This window comes from Gymnoscopelus microlampas (genome assembly GCF_963454915.1).
Source record: "Gymnoscopelus microlampas genome assembly, chromosome: 4".
NCBI classification, from domain to species: Eukaryota; Metazoa; Chordata; class Actinopteri; order Myctophiformes; family Myctophidae; genus Gymnoscopelus; species Gymnoscopelus microlampas.
The window spans coordinates 17466173-17486912 of NC_139941.1; the positions used below are offsets into that span (position 1 = coordinate 17466173).

The 20740-nt window shown below is 42.3% G+C and overlaps 1 protein-coding gene across 1 annotated transcript; it reads left to right on the forward strand.

Annotated features, from left to right (window-relative positions):
* Positions 1 to 18969: 18969 nt before the first annotated feature.
* Positions 18970 to 19239, forward strand: LOC311043980 (acyl-CoA-binding protein-like; the record flags this gene model as incomplete). The annotated part of the gene is made up of 1 exon (XM_084055403.1): positions 18970 to 19239. One exon carries the CDS (start codon positions 18970 to 18972, stop codon positions 19237 to 19239), a length of 270 nt encoding a protein of 89 aa, XP_083911529.1.
* Between the last annotated feature and the right edge of the window lie 1501 nt (positions 19240 to 20740).

Genomic DNA, 20740 nt, shown 5'->3' on the forward strand with positions numbered 1-20740 from the left:
GATAGACCTTCTATCGTACCGTTCACAAACTGATCCGCTCAAAAGTGCCACAGGGCTCTCTCTCTCTCTCTCTCTCTCTCTCTCTCTCTCTCTCTCTCTCTCTCATATCTGCCAATCCTGCATCACACAGTCAGCGAAAAAGAGAATTCATAGTGTGTGTGTGTGTGGGGGGGGGGGGGGGGGGGGTTATGTTATTAACAAGTCAAGTTTTCATCCGCACTTATTCTCTCTGATTTCCCCTCTGGGAAACATGCTCGTATAAGATCACCGCGCTGGGAGTTTACAAGTCACACCACCCATACCGTGTATAGCACTGCTGTCTGGAGTTCAGTCTGTGGGTGGCTCGCTGTGAGGTTGCTGGCAATGTTTGAGGCTTCCAACGGGCTGTGCACGGTAAAATCCGCAGTGTTTGCTTATCTCTGAGAGTGTACGAACGCAACCAAATGGACCCGTACGGGTCCATTTGGTTACTTTTGTACACTCTCAGAGGTTACAAATGGATACATTAAACCTGAGGATTTTTCTGTGCGCCTTATATACGCTTCGGCGGATTATGGTTGAATGCATCTTAATCCCCTACACGTTCTGCGCTCTACGGAGGAGGAATGCAATTGAGATTGTGGTGCTTTTTTTTTTTTTCAAAGAGCCACTCAAAATACAGTGGGAATTACAGTATGTTAATGTGCTTTAAGTCCATTTTTGTCTATGGAACCTGCCTATCTCTCTACTGAACCAAGCTGCAGAATTACTGAACCCGAAATGGAGAGGTATTATATACCCTGACCTTTTTGACCTCTTAGTCGTAATGACAATAGCGCCAATGTCCTCAAATCAATGTCCAATCTCTTCTCACTCGCAGTAATATGATGTCCTCTATGATATTCATCAATAACTGATCTAGCCTCGCGTAGCCAGACAATATCACACGACACACTGCGTGGATATTAGTCTGGTCCCTATCAACGGTAGATTTTCTTCCAAGGGGCGGTTACAAAAAGATCCAAACGGACTCTATTGGTTAGACCTAAACCAATCAGAGCAGCGCTTCCTTGAACGAACCAATCAGAGCGGTGCTTCCTTGTACGTCATTGCTCCAAATAAGGTGATAAGCCCGCCCACATTTGGATACTGGGCCCTCGTTGGTTCCGCACAACTGCGGAGGGAGAGAATTTAAATCAATATGGAGGGGGGCCAGACCTAATCTGCCGAGGGCTAAAGTGCATGCAATTTTGCAATTTTTTTTTTGTTTTTTTATGTTTTTCCCCCCCGTAAATTAACGCCCTACTTGATCACACTACAGCGTCACACAAAAAGCATTAAAAGAGACAGATCCACAAGCTCGGAGATCTGCTACTTTTGAATTTGAATCCTGAAGAGTAACAGTTTTTGGACATATGATGTTTCCACCCCGACAGAGACGATTTTGCTGAAGGCCATCATTGCCACGGCAGACAGACAGCATCATCACAGCAGCATTACTGATAGATGGGTTAGAGATTGGACTACATGACGATCGGTTGCTGACAGCAGTCATTACAAATCAGAAGCTCCATTTCTTGGGTCGGAACCGATTCCGTATTTTCCGAGAGAAAACGAGAGCGGCACGTTTGCCACTTTCTCAACAACTGCTGTCCGACTTAATTGAGAGGACATTGTCAGATGGCTCAAATTTAATCACCCAATTAGAACGGGAACATCCACTAGCAGCTGTTAAAAAAAAAAAAAAAATAGCATGAATAACTTTTTTTCTCCTTCATTTTATTTAGCTTCTTCTTTTTTTTACCCCCAGCTTGCTGTCAGGTAGAAACCGCATATCTCCATATTTCAACCTTTTATTTTTCATAAATTAATGCCCTACTTTGACCTACTGTACGAGCTCACAATGCGTAACTACACGACGTGTCGTGAGCTTGTAGATCTATTTCTTTGCTATTGAATCATTTATTTATTTGTGTGAAAGTGGTTTAAGTGTGTCTGTGGGTTAGATAAACATCGAACCAATGAAAAAGTAGTAACAAGAGCTTATGTGACTACTAGATAATACTGTAGCTTCATTGGCTCCATTGGAACACAGTTTTTTTCTTCTTTTTTTTTCTGAAAATACAAGGTTTCCACCCGACAGCGATATCGAAGCTAATTTAAAATGTGCTTTGACAGGAGCATCAGCGCCGTATATTAAGGACCTTCAGCACTTACCGTACACTTCTCCTCTCCCTGCCTCCAATTATACGCCAACAGCTTTCCTTGGAAGCTCCTCTGTGGGAATAATCCCTAGTCCCTAACAGTGTGTCTGTGCACACACACCTGTCCAGACAACTACACAGATTTGGATGGGGGGAACAGATTGGGAACCCCCCCCCGCCTTCTCCCCCATCGCCGCTCCGCTGTAATGAGCTGCTAGACTTTCCAGTTTCCACACTAATTTGTGTCAGTAAACATAGCAGGCTTGCACCCAGCCATGACAAGGAGAATGTAACTCAATGGGCCAGTATAGACACCTTGGTGGAGGAGAGAGAGAGGAGAATCGTGACAAGATCTGGATATATGAGGGTAATTAAGCTGGCATTGCGGAGCGGATTGAGAGTGGAGACCAATATGTTCCATAATTCTGAGTTCATTCTCCCGGGGTTTTTTTTTTGGTTTTCTTTCTCACAGCCTTCGATCCTCAACTTCCCATATTGCTTAATATATAATTTTTATCGCATGATTTTGTAACACGTTTTTTCACCCAGTGCCAATTGCCTATGCAATCCTGGGCGCTACTCTCCCTCTGCCAGCCTAAGGAGAGCCCAGAACTGAGCTCATACCTCCTCCTCCTGCATGAGGAGCTAGCAAGCCGCTTCTTATCACCTGACAGTATCCAGGATTACTGCATGTTTTTTTGTGAGGGTACCTACCCTAGGGGACACGGGGAGAACATGCAAACTCCACACAGAAAGGCCCTTTCGCCAACCCCACCTAGGATATGGGCACTGATGAAGCAGAGTAGAGGACACCCAGATTGTATTGGGCCGCGGACCCTCATCGGAAAATATAGCCAACGTATAAATTGACAAAGTGGTTAAAATGATTGTGATGTTGTATAAACACATTTTGCTGGGGACCCCCTGGAACCACCTCCAAGGACCCCTGGGTGTCCCACTTTGAGAACCACTGGCTTAATATATAGGCTGTTGCAACGTAGCCGATCTACAAGCTTGCAATACGACTCCGTCGTACGACAGTATCCTATAAATCAGGCTCTCTTTATGACGCCTTTTGCTATGCAAAACAGCCCCGTGAATTATTCACAAAGCCCGTTTTATGACCATGACACAAACTTCACATGGATTCCCATCACTCATGAAATAATAACGTGAATAATAAAGTGAAGTAAGTACACATCCCACAGAAAACATAGACCCCCCCCCCCCCCCCCCCCTCCATTGTGGATTGATGGACACATGAGTGGTGGGCAATCTGGCACAGACGGGTAAGACTTATAAATGAGAAGTAACATCTGGACCGGAAAGTGGACATGTTTTTTAATTCTGCAAGAGTAAAAGTGTCTATAAAAACTGAAGGATCTGAATGCAATATGAATACATTAACGCTTTCCATGGCTACAGTAGAATAGTTAGAGCATAAAAGATCAACTCAGCCCTGTGGTTATAGGTTTTTGCTACTCTAAATGTATTGTTACACAGCATTGGTTGAATGCTCGATTCAGATTGGTCAGTCAAGGCTTTCTGCGGTCTACTTTCCCCACAGCAGACCGCCGCTCTCCTTCTTGTTTACGTTGTTGTTTACATTCTCCTGAACGCATTATCTCGGGAATGCCTTCAGGGAATTTGTTTACATCTGGCACAACTGCCACTTGGTCTCAAGGATGGACTTTTTTTCGGCCTTTATTTATCCAGGTTGAAGTCCCATCGAGATACACAATCTCTTTTACTAGGGAGCCCTGTTTGACCCATTAAAACCGGGAAAGCATCTGTGCCATTTTAGATCTTTTGTTGGCTATTCAAAAATAGCAGATATACAAGCTCACAGCGCATCACTTCGTGCTGAGCTGCGAGCTTGTAGGTCTACATCTGCAATGTTTTAAAATAATTTTGAACATTTTTGAAAGAATACTTTTAAATTACAAAAAGGTTTGAAAACTATTGATTTAGAAGGCATTTGTAGAATCGGCCTCAGTCTTGGGTTAATCTTATGAGAATGTATTTATCAAAGGTCAAGGTCACTGTAACCTCATATCTCAGGAACACCTTGAGGGAATTTGGCAAAAAAGAAAACATCCATTTGGACGGGAAAAGGCATAAAACGGCGATGTGGCATTTCTAGTTAAATCAATATTTTGTCAAATACTGTATCATTAAGTAGAAATGCATTATGTGAGATAACGTACAGTGAGGCTGTCAGTATTGGAAAATAAACCCTAAGCCACCCTGAAGGGGTTTGTTAAGTGGGTTCAAATTAGGCTTAAAAAGCTCAATGTATTCAATCAAAAATATATTCCCTATTGTCTATAAGCAGACACGGTAGGCTACATTGAAACAATATCACTCACTACTACAATGCGACACACATGCATTACATCACCATTTCCCGGCGCTCGCTTATTTTCTCATCACCTAGCTGTGTTAGTTTGAGCAGCCCCGCCATGTTGTTATGCCCATCCTGCTGGTTGCAGCTATAGGAACAAACCTGCATGAACAGGTGAGTCTACCTGCATGATCTCCATCCCATGCTCTGCCTCCAGCGGGGCACGTGGGCTATATCTGTCCCTCAGGAAGCTGCCATGTCCCCACCACCTGCCAGGTGTGTGGCTCATGGGCAGATGGAGGCACAGTTCTCTTGCCCGTCCCATGCCAGCTTGCCACCTTCTTCACGTGTTTGTGTCAAACCTTCAGGGCTTGTGCGTCTTGTGTGTGTGTGTGTGTGTGTGTGTGTGTGTGTGTGTGTGCGCGTGTGTGTGTGTGTGTGTGTGTGTGTGTGTGTGTGTGTGTGTGTGTGTGTGTGTGTGTGTGTGTGTGTGTGTGTGTGTGTGTGTGTGTGTGTGTGTGTGTGTGTGTGTGTGTGTGTGTGTGTGTGCGTGCGTGCGTGCGTGCGTGCGTGCGTGCGTACGTGTGAGCAGTGGTGTAAAGTAACTAAGTACATTTACTCAAATACTGTATTTATATGCAAGACTATTTCCAATTTGCTATACTTTGAATTTTACTCCACTACATCTCAGAGTGAAATGTGTGTGTGTGTGTGTGTGTGTGTGTGTGTGTGTGTGTGTGTGGTGAATGTTCTGTCTCTGTGTGTTCGCGCCTCAGCCAGAGCCTTGGCTCTTCGAACGCGACCTAGCACTGTGCAGCTCTTCTCGCGTATACTGAATCAATATCCTAACCACCCGCTGTCTGCTTCAAAGTCAAGGCCTCCTCCCACGTCTGTTACAATAACCGCAGGCTGTCCCACAGTCCGTGTTGCATCACGCTCTTAATGTGCACCGTCCCAATTGCTCTTTTCTCCATTGCCTTATTTTTCTCTTTGGCTGACTTGGGCCTGCAAAGACATACTCCCTGAACGGCAAAGTGTAAGAATCGAGCTATGGTTCCACTACAGAAAACAGTCACATGCTGTTCCTGTGTGTACATAGCATGCAGAGAGGTTTTGCTTGATTATTGTCACCTGAGGTGATCTGGCTTTTGAGGCACGGGCACCTACAGTAAGCTTTAGAACACCCTGCCTGAGGATCTAAGGCTAGCAGAGTAAGTCATGTCTTTCAAATCACTTCAGTGAACAAGGCCTTTTTATAGTGTGTATTCCGTCTTTTCGTCTGTGCTTATTTCCTTAAATACATTTTTAAAGTGTGTTTTAGCTTGTTTATATTTGATTGATGCTATTATTGTCTCCACCAGGCCGAAGGCATGGGGAGACAATGTTTTGCACCCTGTCTGTCTGTCCGTCCGTCCGTCCGTCTGTGAAGAGCTAATCTCCGGCACCGTTGGCTTGATCGAAGCGAAACTGGATTTTTATATTACTCCTACAAATTGTTTCCAAACATCACGCAAATCGGTACACACTATCTCTATGGTCAAGTGATCAAGACTTATCCGTCCGATTTGTCATATTCCATCCTGTTTGGTGCATTCCGAACATTGCTGGCCCACAATAACCTACCCAATAACAATGACCTGACCTAGCGGAGACCTGTGCTCCGAGGAGTACTTTTTCTAGTTTTTTTTTTACTTCACTGTTTTATTGCTATGCTGCTGCATTTTATCTTGTTTTTGTAAAGCGCATGGAACGTTGTTTTGAAAAGTGCATTATAAATAAAGTTTATTTATTCATTCATTATTATTATAATATGGCCATGCGAAAATGGGCAAATAGGCTATACAGACACGCATGCATAATGAGTGTGATGACAGAGAACAATCAAGCCTCCTTCCCTCCTCCCACTTCTCTCTCTGCTGAGGGTAGTGCTGGCTGATAGATTTCATTACATTTTTATGAGACAGAAACGCCTCACCAGCATAGCCTCCGAAAGACGAATGGGTCAGCAGCCAATGCCTCAAAATATCCCATCTAAAGAATCGGTAATATATTCTATTAGATAGATATACACCTATTTATATTAGCCGAGCACAGTGCCCCTCCTTTATTCCATCTCCACCAGGTTGTTGGTCGGCTATTCTCGCCAAATGTTTGCCCCCCAGAAGAGGGACGCCAGGGTTCATGTGGTTAAAATTGTCTAGGCTAGCTAAAGTGGACTTTCATAGCAAACGACAAACACCATATGCTTTGATTCATTCTAAAGCAACAACGTTTGCACAAGATGGCTCCGCGCATCACGTCGTCCCTGGAGGCTTTTCTAAACCTGTTTGTCATGGCTGGAGGTGACCCAGGTCCATGTTGGTACACATAATTATCATTTCCCTTCAGGGGGAAGAAGTGATCAATGAGAGAGTGACCTTCCTCCGCCTCCCCTGCACGCTCCTCCAAGACGGCTAATAAATTGGCTCATCTCACCTCCCCTACCGTCTATGTTATTTAGTGGGCCATCATAGGGAGTCCATTACCTTTTTATGGAAAGGAGGTTCATTCAATTTGCTGGGTGACCCAATAAGAAAGCTTGTGTATGTGTGGGTGCAAGGTGGGGGAGCTCAAGGGCAAGTGAATTATTCCATTATCATTAATGTTGCTGGAAGGTAAAGGTGCCATGGCTCCCGGAGGGATTGACTTAGGTGTGTAACCTCTAGGCACGTAACGATTCCCTTGACTCACGATACGATTCGAATCACAATTTTCACGATTTTTTAAACAAACCTTTTTTTTCCAGACAAATGTTTTTTTTTATTATTTCTCTTACACAAATCCAGTATTTTCTTCTCTTTTTTTTCTTTTTTCTTAACCATGCTGTGTTTTCTCTTATCCTCTTTTCAATACAGAAGCAAATGACTGAAAACTTTTTCTAATCAATTCTCTTAAATAATCTGTATTTTCTTCTCTTCTTTTTACTTCTCTTCTCTTCTTTTTTACTTCTTTTTACTCTGCTGTTTGCATCACGATATTTTTTTTATTAAATTGATGTGAATTGTCACCATCGATTTTGAATCGATTTTAATCGATTTTCGATAAATCGTTACATGCCTAGTAACCTCTGTTCCTCGAGTGGAAGCAATGACTTCAAATACAAGAAGTGACAAATAGGGTTCCTGAGTCAAATCTGCCTGGCTTGATTTTGAGAATTCATTCAACTTTTATATTAAATATTAGTATTATTATTACTATTTGTGGGCCCTTGGCATGAGAACGTTTGTGAACCCCTGTTCCAATGTACTGCATGATCACTACCAGACAGTGCACACTATGATCAAAAAGACATTATGATATCCTAGAACAGTGCTTTAAGAGTCAATTATGAGCTTGTAGATCTGCAAAATATTTGTATACATTTGAAAACTTGTGAAATGGGACATTCTGCATAAAAGTACATTTTGATACCAATACCTTTGTACTTTTACTCAATTAAATTTTAAATTAGGGAATTTTACTTTTAACAGAGTATTTCTACATTACAGTATTGATACTTTTACTTTAAGTAAAATGTTTGAGTACTTTTTTCACCACTGGTCAGAGCCGGTTGCCCACTGGAGAACAGACTAGAAGGACTGGTTCCTTAAGCGTTAAGAAATCCTAGTCATTCTTAGTGACGTTTTAGTCCGTAACACATCCTGCCAGTCATGTGGATTCCACGTCCCTGCAGCTGCTTCTCGGTGGCATTTATGTGTGAGGTCGCGGCGTGTTAATTAGACACATGCAGCCACATATACATTAGCATCGACTGCGCGATCCTCAACCTCCTCCTTCAGACAGGATGAAGTGCATCGGGGAAGGGTTCGTCACAAGGCGCTAATTAAACCCAGCCAGCCTTGCCTCTGATTTTGCACAAAGCTGCTAATCACCCCTAACTTGATTTAGAGGAAAAGCAACCGAAGCCTGTAAGCTTTATCGTGTGTGAAAAGAGCAGCAAAGCCGCCATTTTAAATGTTAACAATCCGGGGGTGAAGGATTTACGATATAACGTCCGTGTATTTTTAGCCTGCTGAATTAATATAGTCGCTTTTGACCTCATCAGCAGGGGTGATGGCGATGGCAGTGCCAGAGTGCTGGCATTTTCACAGGGCCGTGTGGCAGTCAAGAGTCAGGGGAGGCCAGTCACTGTGCCCATTGTTGTTCACCATGGGGCACAGTCTTTTTGCCTGCGTGAAAATCCCTTTGTTTTTCCACTTGGAAGAGAAACCTGGGCTGTTGCTGATTAGTCAGTTGGCCTTGGCTCCACACGCCTGTCACCTAGACAGTGGTGGAAAGTACATTTACTCAAGTACTGCAGGCTACTTAAGTACAATTTCAAGGTGGGCTTGCTACATTTCAGAATAAACATTGTACTTTTTACTCCACTACATGGCTTTGGTTACTTTTCAGATTTAGATGATTAATGATTAATACAAATCTGAAAATAGCCGAAGTATAGGTTGATGATAAAAAACATACAGTATGATTCTGAAATGGACATTCTGCATAACGAGTACTTTTAATTTTGGTATATTTTGATACCAATACTTTTGTACTTTTACTCAAGTAAAATTGTGAATGCAGGACTTGTACGTCTGAGTACTATTTCCACCACTGCTTGGAAATTGTCTTCCGAGTCATGGCAACCTGTGACAGTAATGAAATGTGGAGCGGTGAGGGAACAGTGGCTTGTACAGGAAGGTGGTGGAGCTGGATGAGGCGTCCCTAGAGGTTCTCCCTCCTGGATCTTTAATAGACAGCCAAACGCTGCTTGCCAGCAGCACACAGATGAGAGCTGAGCCCGTAGGTTTAAGGCTTGATTTACACTTTGTTGCACGCCAGTGTTACATACCGAAAATAGCAGATCTCCAAGCTCACAATGTGTCACAGCACAACTCATTGTGAGCTTGTAGGTTGGTAGATTGGTAAATACGGCACATATTAAACCAAGTATAAATCAGGCTGGAATAACACTGTATTTGGACTGTAAGAAAGATAGGTTTTTCAAGATACAAGTGCAATATGAATAATGGCAGCCATCTTTGTTTATATAGAATTGCAATGACCCAAACATTGCTCCCATGATGAACCCATAAATGCTAGGGTTCAAGTCGTTAACCAAAATTATTATGACAGTGCTACAGTATATAGTCCTATGAATTAGATATTATTCACCACAAAGGGTGTGCGCCGCTCTGAATCAAACAGAGAAGCCCTCTTAGTCAACCGAGGCCCTTTAAGCGGTGATTCAAGGGCTATACGCTGAATTTATTTTCTAAAAGACTTCATCACTCGGTTGGTTTGACAGCTCTCATTAGCATAGCTCTGGAGAGCCAATTTAGCTGCAATTCAACTAAAGGAGAAAAGTTTACTCGGGGAGAATGTTCTCTGAAGTTCACGAGAACCAGCGAACGCGTCTTTCTCAATTTGAGACGGACTTGTAGCTCGGTGCTCTAACCCGTTAAGACCGGGAAGGATTTTAGTGTTGGCTATTAAAAAATAGCAGATATACAAACTCTTGTGCATCTGCTATTTTTGACCATTATTTTTTTAATCGTGAAAGCGTGAGATCTCATGGATCTCAGTTCTCAGTCGCCACGACTGATTTCAATCGTTTGGATTCTATAGAAGCCATCACAGCGAAAAATATGTGTCTGCAATGCATTGAGAGCTTGTAGATTGGCTATTTTTGGTTATTATTTTAAGATTTGAGCATTTGAAGTCAAACTATTCAGAAGCATCAAAGCATAAAATAAAATCTTGATAGTCTGGGATGTTTCACAAATCGTCATACAAACATTTTCAGTTGTGAGATTTTATTTTGCCTTAATCCATGAGATCTACTGATTTAGAAGGCCTTTTGTAGCATCGGCCTCAGGTCTTAATGGGCTAACGAGCTGTGTTTTCCACTGGAAACAGCAGGACATCTCATCTCCGAAACAGTCGGAGCATCTGGTGGCAACATCCGGGTTCAGTGGTTGAAGGTGATTGACTCTTCGTTAAAGCCCCAATGAGCTGTCATGTTGGGAGGAGTGTTGAGGTCAGAGTTTGCTGTTCTTTCCCCGTATCGATCCCACTTCCACTCCTCTTCAACCTGTCCTTCACCGAGCCCCACTAAGCCATTTAACCATTTCAGCCACACGTGAATCGCTTCAAGGGCAAATACCAAACCTCAGCATGTATTAATCTACTGTACAGTATGGCGTAGGCCTGGGCGATATGACTTCAAATCAATATCCATGATTTCAAATAAAATTGCTTCGATTACAAGTAATGAGCGATTATGCAAATAGCATAAAATAGCAGACCTTGAAGCGCAGCAGTACCATTGAACAATAAACTATAAAATAGGGTTAAGTGGTTAATGAGACTAATCGGTTTGGTCGATTATAAAAAATCTACTCGAATGTTTTTGTGTCAAATCATTGATATACAGTATAAGAAATTACCCCAAAAAATATTTTAAAAAACGTCTTAATTATTCAATTAACCTACATGAGCAAGATCAAGTCGGTTACTGATTCTAAATATCGGTACAGGTTCAGGTTAATACAGCATAAATACTTGGGGAACGAGTATGCTTGATACAGTATATTGTTGTATAATTGTGGACTGTAGTGACGGCATCAGCATGGATGTAAGTGAAATTCATAGAATGGCTGGTGTGCCCAATTTATCCTCTGTAGTATGACGGTGTTGCTTGCCGAAAATATAGGCGGCTGCAGTTATGAAAAAAAAGCACCTAACCCAAAACTAATTGCAACAAAACGTTTTTCAACTGTTTCTTGCTGTATTAGGTGTCCTTAATAACATACTCAAAGTTTACCAAAGTTTGAGCACTGGAAAGGTGTTATTTTCAAGATGGCGTCCAAGATGACCAAAAAATCTTTAAAATAACCTAACTCCTTCATTATTTATCTTAGACAAGTACTTTTTGTGTCTTACCCTATGTTTTGGGGGCCTAGAAATCCACTGGAATTGTCCAAATTGCAGAGATACAATTAGATAATTGTGAAATCCAATATTTTGTTTGTGACTCTATTAAAACCCTCTGAAATGGTCACCCGTTTCAAGTTAACTAAACTAATTATGCAATAAACTAGTTATATATTTTTTTACTGGAACAAGGCTTCAAGATATCCTTAAAACACAAGTCACAATTTTGATTTTTGTCAATTTTGTCAATCAGAAGGTGCATGGCAGAGAAAGCGAATATTGTCAGTTGATATAGTATTGCATGCAATATTGAAAGGTTTTGTATAGCTCTGTGGATCAAATGTGAATCAAAGTGTCAACAATAAATAGATTTTTGAAGAACTTTTTAACACATTAGGAAGGCAATCAGTGTGAGTGAGTAAATAGGGGTGGGGGTGGCTACGGAGGTTAGTGAAGAGCTGTCAAAACCCATGTCTCTACTGGGGGCCTAGGCAGAGGGGAGGCAGGAGGTGAGGAGCGTAATTTTTAAGTGACATCAATTATGACGTGTCACACAGTTGGATTGCTGGACTATTTCGGAGCTCGGAGGGTTGTCATGTGGAGGAGGAGAAATTATACGCCACCACGCATTTCAACAAAGACAGTTCCGCAAACAATACATGAAAGATATACAGTACTTGTATCTTGCCATATTTCACTCCAAGTGGCTTAGGGAGCCTGCACTCACCTGGTTCTCAGAAAGTCCAAAAGCAAATTAGCATTTGGGATGCAAACAATTTCTAAGTCACGCTGGAGGACGGAGTGAGGAGGCAGAAATTAAGCTTATGCGTTAGGCTGAGAGGAGTGTCCCTATGTCGCCTGGCTCACTGGATAGTCCCACTGGTCCCAAGTGGACCTCCATGCTGGCTCCTATGCCCTATGGCACTCGTGAGTGGCCATAGTTAGTGAGGAGGGACCCCCCATAGTGGTGGTTGTAAGACCATGTGGTGCATGACTGTGTGTCAGGCAGACAGGGGTGTCCCTATGTCGGACTGGCTCACAGGAGAGTCGGTGACTTAGTGACTTATCATTATGGCTCAGAGCATCCTTTCCCCTCTCCAGAACAAAAAAAATAGTCTAACCATTAGGTGTATACAGAAAGCAATGCTTGTTTGTTGGATAGCAGCAGGGACACAGTGTGGAGGTCGGTTAGATCGGGATTCTATGGGAGATTGGAGCCCAGGGCGTCATGGGCTGTCTCCTATGCCTTCTTGATGTTAAAATTATCCAGAAAAAAAGATCAAGGTTCAAGGTTATTGCTATAGCAGTACCAATCACAAAATAAAAGACATGTGAAATGAATTTTGCACAAAAACCCCACACAACTACTACAATCTCAGGAATAAGAAGATGTCTGTGACAAGCAAATCTGAACCCTCTCCGCACCACACTCCTCCACCACCCCTGCCTAGACACCCAAGACAGCAGACACTAGATACATGTTGTGATAGCTCTGTACTGTCTTGCACATCCTCTCCAGGCCCATAAGGGGCCATTTCTCTCCACTGTAATATTTGAGAATTTGGCCAATTTGCTATTAAAAAGGTCTTAAGAGTGATTAAGTTGTCACTTTGGAAATGTGCAGATACACTGTATACACTTATACTGTATGTTGGTTTGTTTACTGTTGAGTGGGAAAACAATGATGCATATTAAGCTAATCATCTGGGGGGGGGCTGACCCCCAGTTTGGGAACCACTGCCCTAGGGGACTAGGATTATTATTTTATTTTTTGGCAGACACCTTTACAAACAAAATAGTGAAGAAGCTTCTCTGTAAGGAATTTCTTCCAAGATTTGTGTAACATTCCCAGTCTGTGAGTTACAGCCATGTTTTTACAAATGTCACAGTACCACCCAATAATAATGCATTTATTACTTATTGTTATCAAAAGAAATCTCCTGAAAGCCTCAACAGTGAATTCCTGTATAGGTGATGAATTCACCAATCCTGGGCATTATGGCACGTAGAAAAGGGAGAAATGTCCAATTACATTGTTAAATATGCTTATAACCATGCTTATAACCAATTGCTTTATAATTATATTCTTGTAATCACTTGAATATCATTTATATTATGCTAATTAGATCCAAGATCACCAAAACCTGGGGTTAGGCACCAAAAATGATGAATAATACAGGAGTAATGGTATTTTAAGGATCTGACGGCGGCCATTTTGAAAATCTGACCTTTCTAGTGGTCCGATTTTGGTAAACTTTTGATATGTTATTAAGTACACCTGATACTACAATAAACCATTGAGAAACCTTTTGTTGCAATTTTTTTTGGGTCAAATCATAACTGCAGCCGCCTAATAACAGATTTTCAAGCTAACAACACGTTCTTAGCTTGGAGTAGGGCTGCTTTACAAGCTCACAACGCGTCAATGCGTGGTGAGCTTGTAAATCTGCTATTAAAAGTTTTTGAAACTTTTCAAATATAATGACCAAAAAAGGGAAACTAATTTATAATCGATTATTTTGTTAAATGATGTATCTTTTTTTATTATTAAATCGATTCGTTTTATTAATTGTTGCACCCCTAGCTTATAATTAGCGTTTAATTGACACCTCATCATGGCCTGGCATTTACAGAATTTCCATGAGACCCAACTACTCAAAATTAGCTACCAAGCTACTCTAAATTGTTAAGAGTATAATGAATTGCTTATGGGCAGATTAATTTACTGGGGCCCCGACTGCGTTATTTTCTTCACCCTTCAACTGTAATTGCACAGACACGATTTCCATTAAGATTGTTCCCATGTTCCGAACATTCCAATCGCCATGAGTGACCTTTGCTCAGAGTGCATTGTGGGGTACTCTGCCCTGCCAAGCCAAAGAGCAGTAACTACGTTTGTGGACACACCGACTTATTTGGGTATCCCAAAGGTCAAATTATCCTTTGTGATGTTGGGGGATAAACAATTACCTCAAGAACAGATGTACAATTAGTGTAATATCACTTACATGCCGATTTCTCATTTGGCTGACCAGTTGAATCACTTTTAAACCCATTTTTCAGTGATTTTTGTTTTCGTAGTTACTGCACTCTGCCTTGGCAGGGCAGTGTAACTGTTCTCTGGTAAACACTTCATTGGCCAGAGGCGCAGGTCTGAGAGAATCGGCTAATTTGTTCTGTTTGGAAGTGATTGCTGCCGAATGGAGGCTGTTCTAATTTGATTGATGTGCGGTTCACCAAGTGGTGGGTTTGGTAATTACTCTTTGTGCTCACCGTGATAAGGGAATTAATCAAGCCATTATGTTGCTCCCATTTTATCATCAGGACACAATAATTAAATAAACCAACCTCACTTGTCTTCAAAGTCATTCTCGCTCACGGCGTGCCACCAACTTGCCTGCCAGTGATGCTGAAAGGCTGCCTTCCTATTGCTGATGGGGGCTGATAGTGAAGGTGCACAGGGTGAGGCCATTTGAACTCAGAAACACCACTGCTTGGTCACTTGATCAGCTATCTGCAACGATGATGGCCCCGATGCCCTAACCCATTAAGGCCTGAGGTTACGATTCTACAAAATGTCCTCTAAAATCCTAATAGTTTTTTTTAAAAACTTATGTTGCTATGTCAGTGGTGCTCAACCTTTTCATGTCAAGGACCCCAAAATGTATATGTATTTGGCTGCGGACCCCCATCTCAAAATATGTTGTTTTTTTGTTCGATTTTTCAAAAATAGCAAATCTACAAGCTCGTAGCGCGGCACTTGTTGCTGTGCTATGAGCTTGTATATCTCCTATTTTTGAATAGCCAAAGTGTAAAATAATGCTTTTTAGCTGAAATCTAAAAATGACACAGATGCGTTCCAGGTCTTAATGCCCTAATGAACAACATGCAGTGTAATAATAAACCCCCTTGTGGTCAGGCGTCAGAACTGCAGTCTGAAAACTCTCCTCTTCTGACTCCACCTCACCCTATGTGTATGTATGTATGTGTTGGTTAGGTTACTTGTTCACGTTTTGCTTTTTAGAATAGTTTTTGCTTGACCTCAATTGCCAACAATGTTAGATGGCATATTGTTTAGACTAGGTGTGATGTTTACCTGCATCCTAGTTTCTTTGAAGCACTAAATTGTTTTCTTTTCATCCTATTCATGTGACTATTATTTACACTGTTGTTTGTTCACTAGGGTTCGTGCCATTTACTCAGATGTTGCACTTGCACTGTAAGTCTGCTAAATGCTTCAATTGCACATTGTAGAGGCTACAGTATGACAAAACAATCTGGAATCTTTTGAACAAAGGATTTGTCAAACATATTGACGTTTTTCTCCAGCAAATAATTCAGACACATACGGTCGTAGCCCTGCTGGGCTTAAATAATTGGAGAGCAGACAAACTATCCCCATGCCACTTAATGATAGCCTAGTACTGTCTGTCAAAGCTTCAGTTTTGAAGTCCACCGTTAGATTTGAAACAAACTAGCAGAGACAGTAGATATAGCCGGGAGGCAATGACACCTCCTAATTGTGTCTGAAACAGCCATTAAATGTTTAATGTCCGCTTCTATCTTCCCATCGTTCAATGCAATAGAGGGGAGGTAGCCAGTTTTGGCTGCTCAAATGGATTTGCAAATCCATCCTAGAAATTCATTCTAGCAAGAATGTGAGTGGGAAATAAAATAATTACTCATCTACACACTGTACGCAGTAAAATTGTCAGTGTTCATTTATTCATTTGCAACTCAGAAAGTGTACAAACGTAACCAAATGGACCGTCACAGATCCAGATGTGTACACTCGTGTTAAATTAACATTCAGGGTTTTACTGTGTACCTGCATCTGTGAAAAATTGGCCCTCGCTGAGACGGGAATACACGGTGGGATGCTGCCCCCCATGAGGCGCTGGAACAGGCTTGTTGTTTCAGCACATAGGCCTACGACGCACACGCACGCGCGCACGCACGCGTGCACGCGCACGCACGCACACACACACACACACACTTGCCTTTCAGAAGAACAGTGAGACGAAACGGATTTCTCACTTACGGTTGCTACACTACATTCATATTTACAGTGGAAAATCACTCAGTACCCAGATAATAATACATTACTCAATCATCGTAAAATGTCAGTTTATACCAGTGATGATTCTGAACTGTTTTAAGGACCCCCTGTTTGATATGCATTAGGCGACGGACCCCCCCTTTTTTGTTTTTCCCTTCTGTGGGACTTAAATCTACACTGTAAAATCCTCAGTGTTAATTTAACTCTGAACTTGCAAATGTGTACGTGTACATTTGTACACATTCAGAGTTGCAGACCCACATTTGGTTCCAAATTACCAGTATCCATCATTTAACTGGGGACCCCCTGGAACCCCTTCAAGGACCCCTGGGGGTCCCCGGAACCCACGTTCGGAACCACAGGCTGTATACAGTATATCCGTTTTTTTCAGTGGTGAAACCTGCAGTGAGGTTATAGCTTCGTTAGAGTCATATTCAGTTTCAATTAGGCTTAGCTTAATTGCCACCTCATATCATTTGGCTGGTGATTAAGTTGTTTGTAAGTGGGGGTCTGAAACTTGGACAAACACTTTTCAGTGTGATTTCGAGTGAGGTGCCTTATGGGACCACACTGCTTGGCTCTTTTAATTGTGGTACTAGATCATCTCTTTCCCTGGTAATTACCTCCACTATCATCACTCCTATAATAATGATAATCAATTGTTCCCGGTGGCTTTGACAGGAATAATGAAAAGTGTATTAGCCTTCTTGAACCGCAAGCATGGCTGGGGAGCTCTTAAATCACCGGTGGAAACTGGGGTATATAGATGCAACCCACGTCTAAACACGACGACACGTGCATGAACGCACGCACGCACTGCATGGTCCGCACGCACACACTATCAATACAAGTCTTTCTATCTGCTCTGTGGTCCCTGAGAGGATGAGGGTCAGCCTACTGTTCCTGCCTTCGTATCACAAGTTCACGTCTCTGACGCAGTGTTGTTTACCAGCCCACTGCTTACAGCAAAGTTACAGTACTGATGTCTGATGGAAACCTTTCTCCACGTTCCACTCTGAAATATTCATTATTGACAATGTGATCATCATCAGCATTTAAGTAACACACACTGTTTACAATTAAACATGTAGGCTGTAGGCTATTTGAAGCCTTTATCTATAAAATAATAACAGTAGTATGTCTGTTGTGTTCCCTTGAAATATTGCTGGACACATTTTAAGCTGAATATTGTCCCTTAAAGTCCCTAGTCCTCTGAAATGAAACGGTTTGAATCTTCCGTGATATCTGCCTTTGTGAGAGCAGTGTGTAATCTATTGATCATCGAGCCTGTTTTCCTGTAGGGCCAGCGCTATCGATCCTTCCATGTACATCCTCTAGCTGGCTTGCCACTTTGTTGTTTAAATGGTTTGTTAGGCATGGGCCCTCCGCTGGATGGATCTTCCTGATCAGTTGTGAGGGTGGCACAGCAACCTCAATGTCTTGAAGACCGCTACTCAGAAAACACGCTGGATTAATCTGGGGGCTAATGTATAACGACCGTGTCTCTCCTGGAGTTTAACGATTTTTCAACTGAAAAACATGAGGCAATGCGGCGAGTATAAACTCGCTGCTGGTTAGTGTCAAAGTGTCCTTGAGCAAGACACTGAACTCTTAACTGCTCACCGATGATCAGGTCGGTGCCATGGTTTCATCTGCCATTGATGTGTGAATGTAATGCACATTGTAAAGTGCTTTGGATAATGGCGCCATTATAAATGCACCATTTACTATTTTATATGCTATTATAGCCATAATTCTGGGAGACACCAGTCCCTCGCCATCAAACTAAAAGCAGGGTCTGTTTATGGAGCATTTTACAACTGCTTCGAATGCAACTCAGTCTGTCAGTCATAAGAGCCCGAACTATCCGCTTTATAATGTGAGATTAGCCGCAGACAAACACACATACTCATGCACATAGACAGACAGACAGACAGACAGACAGACAGACAACTTCATCTCCACTAATGGAGGAGATAACAAGAAAACCTTGTTATGTCCTACATATTCTGTATGCCACTGGTTCTCAACATCAGATGCGGACCACTAGGAGGTCCAAATGGACTCTAACGGCTCTGTACTGTGAGTGTGTGAATTGAACCAATTAACATTTCTATGCTAATTGTATAGTGTAGATTCCGGAAAAAAAAGGTTCTGTTTGTACACTCTCAGAAATACAGACCAGTAAGTGTCCATTTGGACCCCTGGCGATGTAGCCCACTTTCATGCTGGGTCCGGATTGCTCTTGGTTTGCATCGGAGTCCACCCATTCAGCAGCCTCCCCATACATGGTGCTTTGCTCTCGAGCATAAGGCTTACATCATCCATAAGTTGTGATGAATCACGACTGCAGCCTGCAGCTGTATATAAGTCGACCTTTTGAATAGAGCGGAAGAATAAGACGAATACGTCTACTGTATGCTATCATGTCTGACATTAAGGCTAAGTTTGACACAGCAGCCGATGAGGTGAAGCAGCTGAAGACTAAGCCGGAGGATGAGGAGATGCTCGGAGTCTATGCTCTGTTCAAACAAGCCACCGTGGGGGACGTCAACACCGATGACCCTGGGACCGGGGACGCCGCTGGGAAGGCCAAGTGGGACGCCTGGGTGAAGCAGAAAGGGAAGAGCCAAGAGGACGCCATGAACGAGTACGTCACGTTGGTGGACGAGCTGAAGGCCAAATACGGAATGTAATGCGGGTGTTGGTTTGACTCTGAAAGTGTACAAATGGAACCAAAAGGCCAATAATGCCCCGGACCGATGGCGTAACCAGCCTGTCGCGGGTTCGAGTCCCGATCCCGACGGCCTTTGCGTGTCACTCCCCATCTCTCCCCATTTCCTGTCAGCCTACTGTCCTATCAATAAATACATTTTATAAAAGCATAAAAAGCCCCCACCCAAAAAAGGCCAATCATTTCATCTACCAAACTCAAGTTTTCATTTCAGTTTAATGTTAAATTCGTTTTTAGAGTGGGTTTACTAGTTTAGTTTAGTTTTTATTAGTGTTCGTTGATTTGGAGTGCTGAGAGGCTCTGGCGACAAGGGTCGCGATGTCCGCCTCTAAAGGGGACTCCCACTGCCCTGATCTTTTCCCTGGCTCTTCTTTAAGTGTGTGGCGACATTGGTTTCACAAGATGGTCTTGCACCAACTCTTCCTACTTGCAGGGAAGGCCAGGTGAAGGCAGTCGTTTTCTTCCCTTTTAGTGGGTCTTGGCAGACGGTGAAGAACATAATAATTATAATTACCACTGCCAGCCTCTTCAACGTAAGACCATGCGACAAGGCCATGGCTACACAATTATGAGCTGGCCTTCTGACGATACACAAAAGAAGATGTGTTTGTTTGCAATTTTGTTTTATTGTAATATGTGGTATTTGTCAGGGGCGAGATTCTAAGAAATTATCAGAAAAAGTATTGTGCAATAAAAACAAACATAAAATTAAAAATGTATTCCCAGTTAAAACTGGCACGGCTAAACAATTGTAAAAGATTTCATATCCAACCAAAATACTAGGCTTATGTTAAGAAATATGGCAGTAACTAAGGACATTTTCTCTATGATTTGAGTTACTTCTAGCTATAGTTTTGTTTTGAAAGCCTCAATTCATTTTTTTTTTTGGGCCCTGGGGATTCATAGTTGGGCATGCCCATATTTGGGACAATGTTCAGCCAGATATACAACAAGACAATTTTAACCTAATAATAGTTCCGGTCTGTAGCCTCACAAGGAGCATGTAAAATGACATAAAACTGACATGGTTATCATTCACTGATTTGCAAATGATTCAGGAATTGAGGTCCTTGGCTTGCTGGCAGTGTTCACAAGAAATAATGCTGATCCACCAAGCTGTTTAGATTTAGTTGAGATTAGCTGCAGACGGACAGAGGTGCAGTTGTGTAGCCTAAATTAGTTTTGTTTGTTTTTCTTCTAGATTTGATTTCAAATTGTTTTGGGACTCCCAAAACAATCTTATCCAAAAATAGCATTGTTTTTTAAATATTTCATCACAACTCTATTTAGGCAAGCTGATACTGCAGTATCAAATACTGAATGAACGGACAGTTTCCACAGCCAGACCATCAGGCTGCAGAACAGATGCTGAGCCCTGTCGCCATGCCAGTCATAATGGCTCCCATTTCACTGCTACTACCACTTTATATGCTGTACAGTGGGGTACAGATACGAAATACCTG